At 24.4% G+C, this 15,803-nt stretch overlaps 1 protein-coding gene across 3 annotated transcripts in view; it reads right to left on the bottom strand.

Annotated features, from left to right (window-relative positions):
• LOC129609127 (klarsicht protein) overlaps positions 1–15,803 on the bottom strand; it is a 126,308-nt gene that overhangs the window by 49,662 nt on the left and 60,843 nt on the right. For all 3 annotated transcript variants that reach the window (XM_055521012.1, XM_055521013.1, XM_055521014.1), the window contains exons 2-5: positions 13,254–13,451; positions 11,286–12,404; positions 10,799–11,191; positions 10,340–10,702 (exon numbers count right to left, since the gene is read on the bottom strand). In XM_055521012.1, coding sequence (XP_055376987.1) covers positions 10,340–10,702; positions 10,799–11,191; positions 11,286–11,936 — 1,407 coding nt within the window. In that variant the 5' untranslated portion in view covers positions 11,937–12,404; positions 13,254–13,451. The remainder of the gene's footprint in view (positions 1–10,339; positions 10,703–10,798; positions 11,192–11,285; positions 12,405–13,253; positions 13,452–15,803) is intronic.

Raw genomic sequence — 15,803 nt, 5'->3', positions numbered from 1 at the left:
TAGCCCGTGTATATGAACAAATATTGTTGAATGTCGACTAAATTTTTATAGACATATAAATGCGCATATGTACATATGTATATAAAAATTGTGTGTACTTACTTGCTTTGAGTTTAATAAATGTTTTATAAGTTTTTTAATGATGTTGCTGACTAATTCATATGTAAATTTTAATATTTTAAATACCGATAAAATTCTATGAAATTTGTGCAGCGCGTATTAGACGACAGAAAAACATATAAATATGTCATTCATTTTATGTACATGTAACTTTAAGTTACGTTTCCGATTTTGTAAAAAAATTTGTGTATGAAAAATCAACCATTAAATTTTTTTGTGGAAAATGCGTTAGAAGAAAAACAAATATGTTCGACAATATATCTGACTCATTTGATAAAGTTTGACACAAAGGTTTACTATTTAAACTTAAGAGATCGACACCATTACAATTCGTGAAGTTATTTGAATTGTATTTATCTGAAAGATTTTCTTGAAACAAATAGGACGAGCTTACAGAAATTAGACCAGAATTAGCTCTGATTATTTCAATTTTTATTGCCGACGTGTATAAGGCAAGGGTTTGTTAAGAATGTATATAAGTCAAGGGTTTTGTTTTTCTAATATGTCAGCCTATATGTCTGTATATTTCCATATCAATTTGCATATCACTTGGTCTGTCAATTGTTTGTCATTCTTTAATTAAAATTCCTAAAGGTTTCGAACTTTTAGTACCGATTTTTATTTCTACTGCATAGAAAGTAGTATTACATACAAGTAAAATCAACATTCAAAGAAAAACTTAACTTAAAAAAGTTCAAAATTTTATTAGACCTAAGTACATTATAAAAAAAATTACAATCATAATACAGTATACGGACTTTTTATTCTCCTGCTCACATTTTGTATCAGTAAACAGTGATTTTCAAATGTCAAAAATGCATTCCCGATACCGAATAGTTGCTTTGCTTAAAGACTAATAAGTTTCTTTCCAATCGATATCATGATTATATGAACTAATATTTATTTATTGTAATATAGCAAAATTTTTATTATTAATAAATTTGATTTTATTTTAATTAAATAAATTTAAATAATTTATTTAATTTAATAAATTTGAATATTATAAATATATAATTTAATGTCAAGAAATAAAATACACCATATTTTACAATTTCTACTTTCTATTACTCCATTGAAGCGTTTATGAAACATGCAACAAAAACTTTTTTCAAACAAAGTTGACTAACCGCCAGATTTCAAATTTCATTTTCGAATTTCAAAAAAAAAGTATTGTATCAAATTAACTCTTACAAATTTATTTCAATATATTTTTTTTAACCAATAAATTTCAATTTAATTTAATTTTGATTGCGGTTTACTATTCCCCTGATATATTGAAATAAAAATGATTTCACACTACCTTTTATCTTACTTTATTAAACAATAAATATGTGATTTAATTCTTAAATGAAATAAAACAATAAATAACTTCACATTTTATATACATATGTAACTTTTTATATGTAATTATTATAAACATATTATGCATATAATATATTCATATATAATATTGTATGTAATACGTATACAGGGTGCCAGAGATTCGATGGTAGATCTAATTTAATTAATTTTTTAATTATTTTCTCTCGCACTATAAAGTAATTTTATTTATGTAATTGGCTTTGTAGAGCGATGATTTTTGGGAAGTATGTGATTTATGCCATATATTTCTACTTATGGTCTGACTGGGTACCCATTGTCGTTAGGGGGAGTTGTTTATAAGAGAATAATTACTACTAACTTGTCATTATAAATAATAAAAGGATTAGAAAGCAGTCGAATAATTTTTCAAATTATCAGCTTTGCCGATTATCAGAGTGAAAACAAAAATTGGACTTTCGTTAAATCGTGAAATAGGGTGAAAAAAGAGAAATATCCAATATTATCTTTCAATCATCTACACCAATTATAGTGCTTTCGAGCACAATTGAGTCTTGTACACCCAGTATTCAAAATAAGAAAAAATTCCTTTAAATTATAGTGTTAAAATATACACATGTAATATAATGATGGTAATAACTGATGATATTATAAATCCTTTATTTAAAAAAATAACAAAAAACAACAGGAAAAGAAAACCTACCACATTATTTTGACATGAAGCGGTTTATTTACTAACTCGATTTTCTTTAAACTAAAAATGTCATTGTAGTTAAAAAATGCCGCGCGTATCTACAACGATATTTGTTTTGTCGCTTTTACTTTTTTTCATTTTAAGTTTATTCACTTAATGAAATTAATCCAAAATTGTAAAAAAGTAAATGAATTCAACATTTTCATTTTTTTATAATTTTATTATTTCATTATTCGCATTTTATACATTTCTTCATTATTTTGAATGAAAAAAAGTGAAAATTAAAAAAAAAACCAAAAAAAGGAAATACAAAAAATTATCACATAAAACTTAAAACTAATCACAATCAAGAAAATGGAGTGGAAAGAAAAAATTAAAATCATTGCAATTTAAACTAAATATAAAAAATGTAGAAAAATTAAAAAAATGAAACGCGAATTAAGTATTAAAATAACGGTTATACGCTATTCACTTTTTATACTTTTTCACTAATATGGAACATATTCGCACCTTTATTATGTATCTATTTATATACATACGAGTATGTCAGTGATTTATCGCGATGTTGCATCCTTAGTGCAATAGCGGAACAAGTTAAAATAGTCAGTTTTTTATTTAGGCATACGCCTTCAAAGTACGAATTATATATTATTTTTATTTCGAACTAATGTTAACCAGAATATCACAATAATAACTCCCATTCTTAAGATTTTTCTACAGTAACGTTACAATAACGCAATATCTAAATTATTGGTGAATTCGTATTCAAAACTGCAATTTGTATTTTGGTTTAAATTTTATTTAAAAAAGATAGAAAACCGAAATGTATGTTGGTCTATTTAAAGCCGAAATGTTGCTGTTTGAAAGACCAAAAACACCCAAACTTGACCACGCAGACATGCAATTTTCAGTTTTGCGGTTACTGCTTGATTGTAAAATCGTTGCATGCACACCAAAGCTACTGAATTATTGCGTGAATTCAAATCGATTGCGTTAACGAAAAATTGCAATCAGTTTATAAAAAATCGCAAACTGTTTGACAGTTTGATTGCATGCAATTAAACAATTGCAAAACTAAAAATTGCTAGTCTGCGTGAGCCGTAACACTATGTTTATTTAAAACTATATTTCGAAATAATGTGTTATTGCTCTCAAGGTGCGATATACGCATTCATATAAACAATATTATACTTTTTTCTCAACTTAAGTGTGTACAGGTCGAATTTTATTTTTTTTCTTTCAGCTTATATACATTAATAATAAGTATTTAATATCACTCAAAAAATTACGCCTAGATTTATATCAACCACTTTTTTTAATTCTTTAAAAATTTAAGTTAAAGGTCGAGATTGAAAATGAGAAAATCGACTGAAAAATAAATGATCAAAATATTGTGTATATTTTATTTACATACATATATATAGATACAAATTAAAAACAACGAACATTAATGTAAAGTTTAAATTTTCATTTTCCATTTTTTTCGTTTTATTTTAATTAATACAAATCGGATGTTAAAAATGTGTTAATAACTTTCATTTGTCCATCTTTGCATGCTTTTTTATATTATGATTTTCTTTAATATTTTGATGATATTTGCATTGATATTTAGTAAAAATATTTCAAATGCCAGTTAATATATGGTAATTGAGTATACCAAGTTGATATTAAAGTATAAAATATTGTGATTATTAAGCATTTTTATATGAGAATAATCAAAAAGTAATGAATAATTTTTCGTTTTTGCATTCAAATTTTATTCTTCTTTTATAAATAAGTAAAAAATATGTATTTTATACAATTTTTGATTTCATTAATACTAAAATAGTAAATTTGAAAAAAAAATTACTATAAAATTAAACTACATACGTTATGTACACAAACTTGATGTTCGATGAAGTGCAACTTTAAGTTTTGAAGACAATTTGAAATTGTCATAAAGTTTGAAATAAAAAAATTTATAGTCATATGATATTTATTAGTTATATACTCGTATTATCTATGATCATATGAAAAAATGGTGGCTTTGTATAAATATTTTCTTTATTTTTGTTTTTGGATAAATTTATGCAACTTCTTTTGTTGATTTGTCCAGCAAACCTTGACAAACAAACAAAAAATTAAAAATGATTGTTTTCGTATTAAAATAAAATTTAATGATACAATAATATTAATAATGGCTATAACATTTTAAATAACATAAAAATAAAGAAAATTTTTTAAAAAAATTTTATTACAAAATTTAGGAAAAAAATATAGAATGCAGAAATATTTTACTATACTAAATACATTTTGAAAAAAAAAAAAACAAAATTAATAATTATTTAAAAAATTTAATGATTACAACAATTGATGTCATTTAATTTATATATTGAATATAGATAAAATTTGTCAACTTTACATAATACATAATATACTAAATGATATATATATAACGTATGTATGTACTTTGACAATAATTGTACTTGACAAAATTTACGAATTTTGTACCCAAATTAAAATTGTTTCACATAACAATATGCATGTATACTCGTATATGTATCTATAAATATTTAATTAGAATTGAATTATAAATTTTGATAGCATTGATTCTTATTACTAAAATTTTTGTACCACTTAAGAATGTTTTGTAATACTTAGATGTGATTTAAATAACCATTGTTTTTGTTATATGCAATTTACAAAAACGGGAAAGTAGCATCTCACTTGTTAGAGTAGCAATACAACTTAATTGAAACTAAAATTCGACTAAGTTCGTAAAGTAAATTTCTGCATCAGAGATTAAAGTTATATGAATGATAGTCTCAATTTTGTTCGATTTCCATTAATTATTAATGAAATTGAGAGACAAACATTTAATATTTATTGTATCAAAGTCTGATGGGGCCAGCTTGAACATTATTTATCAGAAAAGCGACTGGCGAAAGAACTGTTACAAATATTTTAAGACTGTTTCATTTTAGATTCTTTCAATATTTTAGACTGTTATAAAAATGTTAGACTCATCATTTTAGACTCTTATAAGCACCCTGGACTCACATTTTTTAATAAATAAAATTAAGTGAGCTTGATCTACATTTTTTTTAATTATTAAACGACTCAGTATACCAGTTTTAAAGAAATAAAATATTAAGAAATCAAATCAATATACGTATATTCTTATGTAAATAAATATGTATACATAAATGTATGTTTGGACTTACAAGCACTTTTGGTTATGTCTTAATCATTTTTAATCTTATATGTAATATAATCTTAACTTATCAATTAAGACATATTATTAACATAAAATCTAGCTGAGCCCCTATTATTATATATATACATTCATATTTATTTTGAAATAAACTTGCAATTTTTAACGAATGTTTTAAAAAAAATAAAAAAACTGCTACCTAATGTACTATAATTTATTCGCGAAAAATAATATGTACTATAATACACACTTAAGTAAGTGTACGTGTAAATACAAAGTATTTATAAACATATGTATGATCTACACTTATAATACAAAACTGAAAATTAAACGTTCCATGTTAAATCGGCATTTATATTCATTTTTATTGTAAAATTATGTTATAAAAGATAGAAAATTACCATTAAATTTAATAATCATTTGAATTTACATACAATAAAAAATATTTGTATATTTTTTCTTCTACTACAAAAATTAAATTTCTATAGAAAATGGAAAATAAAATAAATGGCAATGTAATACTCGTATTAAAACGCATTTATATAATCTCCATGAAAATAAATTTTAAGTAATTAAAATAATTACATACATATTTTAATTCAATGAATAAATTGTTTAAAAATCGAGTTTAGTATAAAATTCGATTAAAATTAAATGTTTAGTTAAGATGTTTAAAGTTAAAATTAAAGAAACTGACTGACAAAACTCTACAAGTTTTAGTAGGAAGATTTTTTTTCAGCTTACTTGTAAATTTTATTAATTATAATCACATAGTAATTAAAAATCAAGCAGAAAACTCGTAAAACATAAAAATTATAAATCTAAAAAAAAAATCAAATGATCTCATTACAACATATTTTTAAAAAAAAAACTAATTAATTGAATAATTTGTTAATAAAACTTTTGATTAGTTTACAGTAGAGCATAATTTCTTTTAAGGTTTTTGATATATACGTAAAATTAATGATCGTTTTCTATTCTGATGATATTAAAATTTTCACTTGGATAGTTTTTAAATGGAAAAATAGTTAGGAGTTTTATAAATTATGACTCTATAACGAAGCGCAAAGAGATGCTAAATAGCAAATTAAAAATTTTTGAGGATTTGGCGAAATTACAAATTGACGAAAAGAAGACAATTAATTGGAGCAACGCTATATAATTTAATTTTTATTCTATTTTTTCTAGTTACTTCAAATAAGTTTTTTTTGATAAGATTAGAATTTCTGCACAAAAAATCGTGTACTTAAACATAAAATGGCTATAGTGATAACATTCCTAATACTAACTAATGTACTTAGCATATTTGTGTTTTGTCCCTATCAGTTTTTGTAATAGAAACATTCTAAGGATGTAACTTTTTTCGCTACTTCCCTTTCGCTGCACCTGTGTTTGTTTGGGAAATCACACCGATTTCTCAAACTAACACTGGTATGGCCCTAAAATCTATACCACAAAAAGAGAACTGTAAGAAATTGGTATTTATGTAAAAAAACGTATTTTGAAAAATTTGTTACTTAGCACATCTTTACGCTTCACCATCGATGTAATAAAGATGAATTAGGTATAAAAATAAAAAATTTGGTTTACATGCATATAGTAATGTAATCGTTTATTAAACTTCCATATTTTGATAAGCACAAATGAAAACTCGCAAAATAGCTATAAATAACTCAAACGTCGGAATCAAAGCGGACCAAGCCTCAAACACTTTTTAGTTATGACTTTCAAAGAAAATTTTTCTTGCATAAAAAAAATTTTCTCATGTATTTGGGCATTTCATCAAAATGAAATTGTTAGCTGAAATTTAACTTTACTAATAAATAGTCTACAAAAAATATGTTGTACTGTGTAGATGGTGAAATTTATCATGCTGAATCATACATTTTTCTTTCATTAATTATAAATTTGCATAATAGTAGTACATATTTTCATAAGGACATAATATATATATATATATATATATATGTATATTTACATAGTATATTTATTATAATCATAGAGTATCAATTGTACAAGCTATATGTACAATTTGAACTAACTTCTCATATACAATTTAAAAAAAAAATACAATTAAATTTTTAATGACATCTTGTGCATTGTTCAGCATACAAAAAGACTTTTCATGAAACGACAAAAAAATTGAGAGAAAGTAGTAATTATAATTTACTTAAATTCTTCCAATTCAATTTAATCTATAATTATTATAAAGGAAATTTATTTCATATAAGAAAGAAAAATAAGATCCCATTCAGTATTTTGACAATAAAAATATTTTAATCCTTGAGTAATTTTTGAATTTTTTTAATTCCTTCTCCAAAAAATTAAATTTCTAATATATAAACGTTTTTTTAAATGGCTAAAATATGAAATTCAATATTATAATGCATTATAGTGCGCAGCCAATTCCTGACATCTAAAATGCAGTAGATATTACTGAGTGACAGAGAGAGAAATTGGCTTTTCATATTCATATTCAAAAAATACAGAAGCATTATTCTTCGTTTTCGGGCACAATTTTGATATTATTTGATGGTCCCCTACTTATACTTGAACCGTTAACAAATTTTATTACTATTGCCAAAATAAATTATTGCAATAAAAATGTCAAATTTATATTATGAAAAAGCCTTTATTCCTTCCAAATAAATTGATTTAAGTAAAGTTTTTTTTAACATTAAAGCTAAAAAACTCTTAACCTTTATGTATTAAAATAAACTCAAGTTATCCATTTCAAGTTCGAAAAAGTAGTAAAGAAATCATTATCTAGTGTTTTGGATGTTGTGGTAACTAAAACATCCTGAATAATATACTATAAAAGTGTCATAAAAAAAATTAAATTATGAATTCAATAAATTCAGATTGTGCAATAAAATGTTAATATGTTATTATAAAAAAAGTGTATATTAGGTATGCAGGTATATTTATTTTAAATGAAAAAAATGTTTTGACATTTCATCGTTTCCTGTACACTTTAGGTGAAATTATTTATACGGATATGTAGATGCAATAAAATATGTAAAATTTTTACGATCAATTAAACACGTTATTAATTTCCAACTTGAAAAGCGCTTTTTATTTAAATTTTACCTTATATCATTATTAATAAATAAAGTTGGGTCAAAATCAATGGTTTGTAATGTAGCACTTTTCCTTCCAATAAGTGAAAGTACTACTTCTAAAAGCAATCAATTAAATTATAAATACGTTATTAAAATTACTTACATTCATATACGAATATAATATTTCAAGTATTCAATACATTTCGGATAAGAAATGCAAGCAATTCAAAAAATTCTTCAATGCTTGATTTTTTTTTATTTGTATGAAAAGAAAACTCCCTTTTATTCGGAATAAAATACTTTTTATTTTTGCTGATATATTTCGTGCGCTACATACGCACTTTATAAGTAATCTTCGGAATGAAAAATAAAATTTTAAAGAGGCGTTAACATAATGCACAAATTCAAGGGTTAATTGCATGTGTTAAGAAAAATAGCTATATTTTTTAATAGCATTGAATTTACCGTTAGTTTTTTGTATTTATAGAAATTTTGAAAACCTTGCAGTTTCGGAAATATAAGGTGCCAAAAATTCAAATTCAAATTCTTACAGGACGTAGGGTCTAGTAGAAAAGCGACATCAAAAATTTGAAAACGGATTTTACGGATTAACGGCCAATTTTAACGACCCGTTTTGTTTTTTAAAGTTCAAATATTATGTTACGCCGCGGTAGAAGAAGCCAGCCACTACTGTTTTGCGTTTGCAAAATTTGCAAAATGTTAATGGTTTCGTTGCAATAAAGCGTTAGAAATGACATTTTTAGAGTTTTGGTGGCCATAACTTTTAAAGAGGGAGAGGTAAGCAAAAATTTTCTGCTTCGAAAATAAGTTTTTAGTAAAGATCTATATCTATACATGAAATTTCCTACGGACGGACAAAGTGAAACTAATAAGCACTTTTTTTCAAAAATTTTCTGGAAAAGTATTTAAAATTAAACAATGAAATAACACTAACATTTGTAATAAAAACATTTTTTACCTTTTGTAACGCATGAATATTTTGCATGTATAAAAAATTTAAAAACGATCAAAAAACATATATATACGACTTTATTTTCATCTCTTTGACATTAAAGCTAGAATGTAATACTCTGATAACTCGATAAGGATCGTCAAAACCCCTATTGATTTTGTGCAGGGTTTTCGCTAAATATAGATGATCATTGATTTATAGAAATTCCACTGCATACAAACAAAGCATTCTACGTATTTACTACAACCTATGAATTAAGAACTTAATAATTTCTCAAACTGAAGCATTTAATTGTATGATATTCGAAAAAATTCTTAAAAAGAAAATTAAGAAAAAAATATGTACGTTACCCGCAGAAATAATAAATTATAGTTTTCAAATTAACTATCAAATCTCAAGTAACACCATTATAAAAAAATTTCTTTTTTAAAATCGCATGTATAGTAAATTTTCCTATATGGTTTTTATTTCTATACCACATGCTAACAGCCAAAAAATTGTGTAAACTTTCAACAATTTGGTTGATTTCTGTGGAGATAATTTTCATATTTTTCTAATATTTGATTTGATCATTTTACACAAAGATATTTTGAGAATAATCAGCAAAACATTGAATTGAAAAATTTATAATCGGAATTAATAATACGTTAAAGAGTCAAAAAACTTATAAAAAATTAAGTTCGATTGAAAAAAATCAAAGAGTATAAGTGTATTTAAAGCAAAAATAATATTAATCCATAAGCGAAAAGCAAAACTTGTGCTATCTTTTACATGAAAATACTATGAATCAGTTCTATCCATAACATTTTTAGAATAGTGTTGAGTTGGAATAATTTAACTAATAAAAAAAGACCATACGGGTTTTATTTTTTCCTTTATAGTCTAATTGCATTTTTGCACAAAACGGTCTTATATTGTTTCGCATATACCTTCTGTAACATTCTTATTTACTTGAACAATATTATATTGAAACTTACTTTTATGTTAATTTGTGTCATTTCTATACTTGAGGTGGACATTGATGACGCAGTTTTATTTAATGTTTTTATCGCTTTATTCACTATACCACCTGAAGAAGAAGAAGAAGGAAATTTAGGTTCTGCTTGTTCTTTATTTAATTTATTTTTATCATCATCTTTTAAATCTTCTTGATGTGGCATTTCATTATCACTATTTTCAATTATTATTAATTCAGCAGTATTTGCAGTTGAAATTGTAGCAACTGTTGTTGTTGTTATCATACGAGGTGTTGAAGGAAATTTATGATATTGTATTTCATGTTTTGTACTACAATTACTTATTGAAGAAACTGTTGAACGTATTGGGGACGGACGATGCTCCTGTTTTGTTATAAAAATTTAAATTTTTTTGTGTGATTTTTATTTCTCAGAGAAAAAAAAATATCATGTTTATAAAAAGGCTTTAAAAAAACTTACTTGAATATTTCCATTTGAATCACGATTATGATGGTAATTAGTTTCAGTAATACCATTACCATTTTTTTGATTGGTATTCTCGACTGTCATTACAATCTCTTTGTTTTCTTTATCAGAGTCATCTGCGCTTAATTGATTATTTCTATGATCATTATTGCTATTGTTTTCTTCAATATCTATACAATTTGGTGTAATTTCACTTATGTTACCATTAATTATATCAGATATTGTAGCTGTCATAGCACTAGATTTATCTTTTGATACATCATTACTGTTGCTGTTGTTTTTTGTATACAACCAATCTTCATCATCGATTTCATCAATTTCATCATCGTCAAAATCATCTTCTGCTGGTTCGTCATCATCTTCAGTTGATGGTTCGCCATTTATTAACTATATAAAAATATAAACATTTAAATATAAAAAATTAACAATTACACTTTAAATTTAAATTTAATTTCTCTATTGAATATTCTCTTGAACTTACTTCATTTTCCCCCTGTGATGACAAACCAAAATTTGTTTCATTGTCAGTATCCAAATGTTTAAAATAAAAAATGGCACAATTTTTTGACTTTCGATTTGATCGATTAAATTTTGAAGCGTCACCGTTTCTTTGACGTTTGTTATTATTATTATTACTATTATTATTATTATTACTATTATTATTATTATTATTATTAGCATTACTAGTATTATTAATATTATTGTTGTTAATGCTAATGTTATTGTTATTATTACTGTTGTTATTTTTATTATACATTTTTGCTGGAAATACTGGTGTGCTATTACGTTGTGGTTCAATAAAACTATCACAACAACTGCTACTACTACCACTACATGTTTCTAATAAATTTCCATTGTTGCTATTCTCTTCAGTTTTTAAATTAATTTTATTTTTATTTTGATAATTAGTGTTAATACCAATTGAAATTGAATTTGGAGAACGGTTTAAATTTTGTTGATTATTATTTTTATTTGCAAATAATTTTTTTTCCTGTGACAAAATTGGTGAATTGCCATTGCAATCATATACGGTTGTATTTTGAACAACAACAGCATTTTGTTGTAGTAAAGGTGTAGTACCACCACTTCCATTACCACCTACGTTATTATTTGTTAATATTTTATTATCCATTATAATATTATTTTGAATTTTTAAAGTTTCACTTCTAAAATTATTGTTTTTAGATATTTCTCTTTTGAAATCATTTAAATTAAAGAAATCATTTCTAATTTTTCCTCTACTGAATGGTGAATGACTTAGGCGTCGTCTTATAATTGTTGATGTATTACGATTTTTACCAATACAACCGGCACTTAAATTTACACGTTTTTGACGTTGTTTATTTAAAGAAATAATGAAATCAATATCTTCATCAGAACCCTCAGAATCAGCATCAAATTCGGTATTAGAATCATTCAAATATAAATTATTTGATATTTTATTTCCTATTTGAGATGTTTCGGCTGTTGTGATAGTTGTTACGTTGCTACTACTATTAAAACTATAATTTTGCCATTCACGTATAAAATCTAATGAGCAGTCAACTTCATCAATATCATGTATTGTACGGGGTGTTATATCCTCTTCATCATCAAATTCCTTTAAGAACAAACAAAATTGAATAAAAAATTGTAAATTTTTCACGTGTGATACAAATAAATTTTTTAATATTATTACAATTTGAGTATGAAGTTATTTATTACTAAAATTTCTTTAATTATAATTTTTTTTTCTATTTCGTCGACCGAATAAAAATTTTCTTTTCTTTTGGGAAAAAAATGGAAGTTCTACCATTTATTCATTGAAACTTTGTACGCGAAAATCATGTTGAATAAAACCATGTTGTATGAATATTAGAAAACAATAATGATGAACGTACAATATTAAACAAAGAACATTATTTTACCCAGACGCATATCTTAAAATTCATTATTTTGCTGCTTTTTTTCTAATAAAAAAATTTAATATTTATATACATACATTAAATTTTCGTATATTTACTCATAGAGAGGTTGTTCAACTTGTAAGGGCATTAGGCGTACATATACATAGTTCAATATCGTCATAATTCATAAAGTAATTGAACAAATAAACATGAATGCAAGTTGAACCGTATGTGCTTAAATAAATCGCTATGCGCGATCATTTTCTCTTTACAATTTTTGAACTAAGCAATTGTTGTTTGTATTTGAGTTTTATATACGTATTTAATTATAAATTTTTATATAATATAAAAATAAATACGTATACATTGCAAAATCACAATTTTTATCAATATTTGCACTTAAACTTCAAATATAATTTTTTTTTATAGCTTTTCAACTTTAATTTAATAAAAATAAATTAAAAAATCGCATACAAATACTTGTACATGCGGTGTTTATTAATACACTAGCTGACTATATGGCTAAGTACATAATTAAGGTTATAGCATGAAATTATAATCACCTCTTCTGATTTTATATTATAGTCACTATTAACTTCTTGATGATGGCAATAAATATTTTCATCTAATGTATTATCAAATGATGTATGATGATCATGAATAATATTGCATTCTAAATTAGATAGTCGAGCTAATTTGGATACTGGTTCATCATCCGTTTCAGTTTCACAATTTGATAAATAATCTTCATTCGAAATATTCTAAAAATAAAATAAAAAAAAAATTGAAGTCATTTTATAAAAAAAAAATGTTATACAGAGAAAATTAAATAAAATAAAATAATTTTAAATAAAAAATTTGCTTAAAAAAATGTTTAAAATGAAATAATTACATACATAGTTTTTATAAGAATGTAGAAAAATTAGTTTTTAAGTAATTTAAGTTAGCCAAAATGAGAATCAAATGACAGTTTTATAAGAAATTTATTAAGAACGTGACATTTCTTGCACGTTCTTGATAAATTTCTGAAGCAATGTCATTGCCATCTTCTATATTCCTTCTCCCAAAGTTATTCAATATGCAAATTTGAAATCATAAAAATATTGACAGACTTTATTTTTTTTTGATTTTATTCTCCCCAACCAAAAATTTAAAAATTATACACTTAAGAAATTTTCAAATATGTAAGAATATTTTATTTATCCGTTATAATGAGAATTGTGACGTATAAACTCTTTAGTTTTTGCAAATTTACAAAAAATTTTAGACAAACGTCTATATGAAAAATGGTGTAAACGTAAATTATTTATCTAGAAAAAATTCCACCGTTCTCTTCATGGCATTCCACTTTTAAATAGTGCAATTGCAAGTTTTCATATTTTACTGGACCCGAAACAATAAGGCGATTTGTTTAGATTGGTTTTATAGGTCTTTCAAATAATATTTTCATAATTATGTGCAACATTTAGAGTATTTAGAAAAAACAAAATTGCGGTCGATTATGTGGTGGCTACATCAAAAATTTTACTTCAATATAAGGGAGCATTTTGTAAACAACGAACAATGTATGCGCATTCATTATCGTACACGATTATATTATTATAGAATATAATCAACCGAGCACATAAACTGAATGAGAAAATATCGTTCGATTTTTACGCAATTATTGCTTTAATTTTTACGCATGGATTCATCTTGGGTACATTCGCATCCCTTTTAAGCACCTTTTTGCTCATTAAACAAGAACGATCAAAGTGGTATGTAATGTGGTCATGATCATCTTTAGCAGAGTATTAACTAAAAAAAATTATTTTCATTTGGTGTTGTAAATAGGAAAACCAACTGTAAAATCACCGAACAACTTATAGGTATAGTGTAATTTTATTGTTATTTTCAAGTAGACTTACATAGCTGAATGTTGCTGTTGTCTGAATGAAAAATAACTTAATATACATACGTAAAAGTTGTTTTGTAGGATTTTTAAGTCAAAATTATTATTATTTAAGCCAAAATGATTCCTGCATAATACTTAAGAGCGTAAATTTTTTAAATTTAAATGTATTATTAAATGATAATTTTCTTTCTATTGCTATTTTAGCACTATCATTATAATATTTAGGCTTTAACATTCTTTGATATTTTTATTTTCCTATATACATATTTTCGCAATTCAACAATGAAAATTTCAATATGTAGAAGAAACATTTAATAAATAAGTGCATTTGTATCTAGAGGTTTTAGTTTTCTCTGAATTTCTACATATAGTTAAAATTTTGCGTTTTAAGTAATTCAAGTCTTTTTTGATTTCTTTTTTTAATTTTTGAATGTAGCGTGTAATTTAAAACGTTCTGTTTCTGGTACGCCATTTTCTTAATTCTAAAATTATCTTTGTTTCTTATCGTATTTACATTTTATTGAGTTTTTACACTATTATTTAAACTATATTACTTGGCACTTCACACTTTTACTGATCTGATTATTAGATATGAACTCTCAAAAAAGAAAAATGAAAAACTCGTGTTCCAAGTGTGATATGATGAAAGGTGTATAATTATTGTCAAATATATGTGCACCTTTTAAATGCTAAAACGTAATTATGAAGACCGCATAAAACGGTTTGATATAAGAGTTATGTCATGATTTGTAAAGTAAATGTTTTAAATGACGGCGAAACCAAAAAAAAAATTAATGATGTTAGATAAAAGTACTAAAGCAGCATCAGACACAAATTTTGATTAACAGAATTGTTAACTAATATTACATTGTTAACATGCTTATTACTATTTTGTATAAAGGTATACATATGTGTTATAATTAAAATATTTTTTTTATAAATAAACATAGGATTTTGTAAAATCGCTTGTCAGTCTCCTCTTAATGAAATATTTGTTAAGGAAAATTTGGGCACATACATTTTTAGAGTAGCACAAAGAATAGGTAATCAAACCTCAAGTGTAAACTATTCCATTGCAATTAATATTTCAAAACCTACGTTATAATTTATCCAAATAAATTAATATGTTTTACGCACAAAATGTGCATCTATATATTTTCTTTACTTTCGATTTTGAATAGAGTTCGTCGAATGCAATTGTTTTAAATTTCTTGAGTAT

The sequence above is a fragment of the Condylostylus longicornis genome, unplaced genomic scaffold (assembly GCF_029603195.1).
Source record: "Condylostylus longicornis isolate FDR11 unplaced genomic scaffold, ASM2960319v2 ptg000038l, whole genome shotgun sequence".
NCBI lineage: Eukaryota > Metazoa > Arthropoda > Insecta > Diptera > Dolichopodidae > Condylostylus > Condylostylus longicornis.
This window is presented reverse-complemented; position numbering and strand designations above follow the sequence as displayed.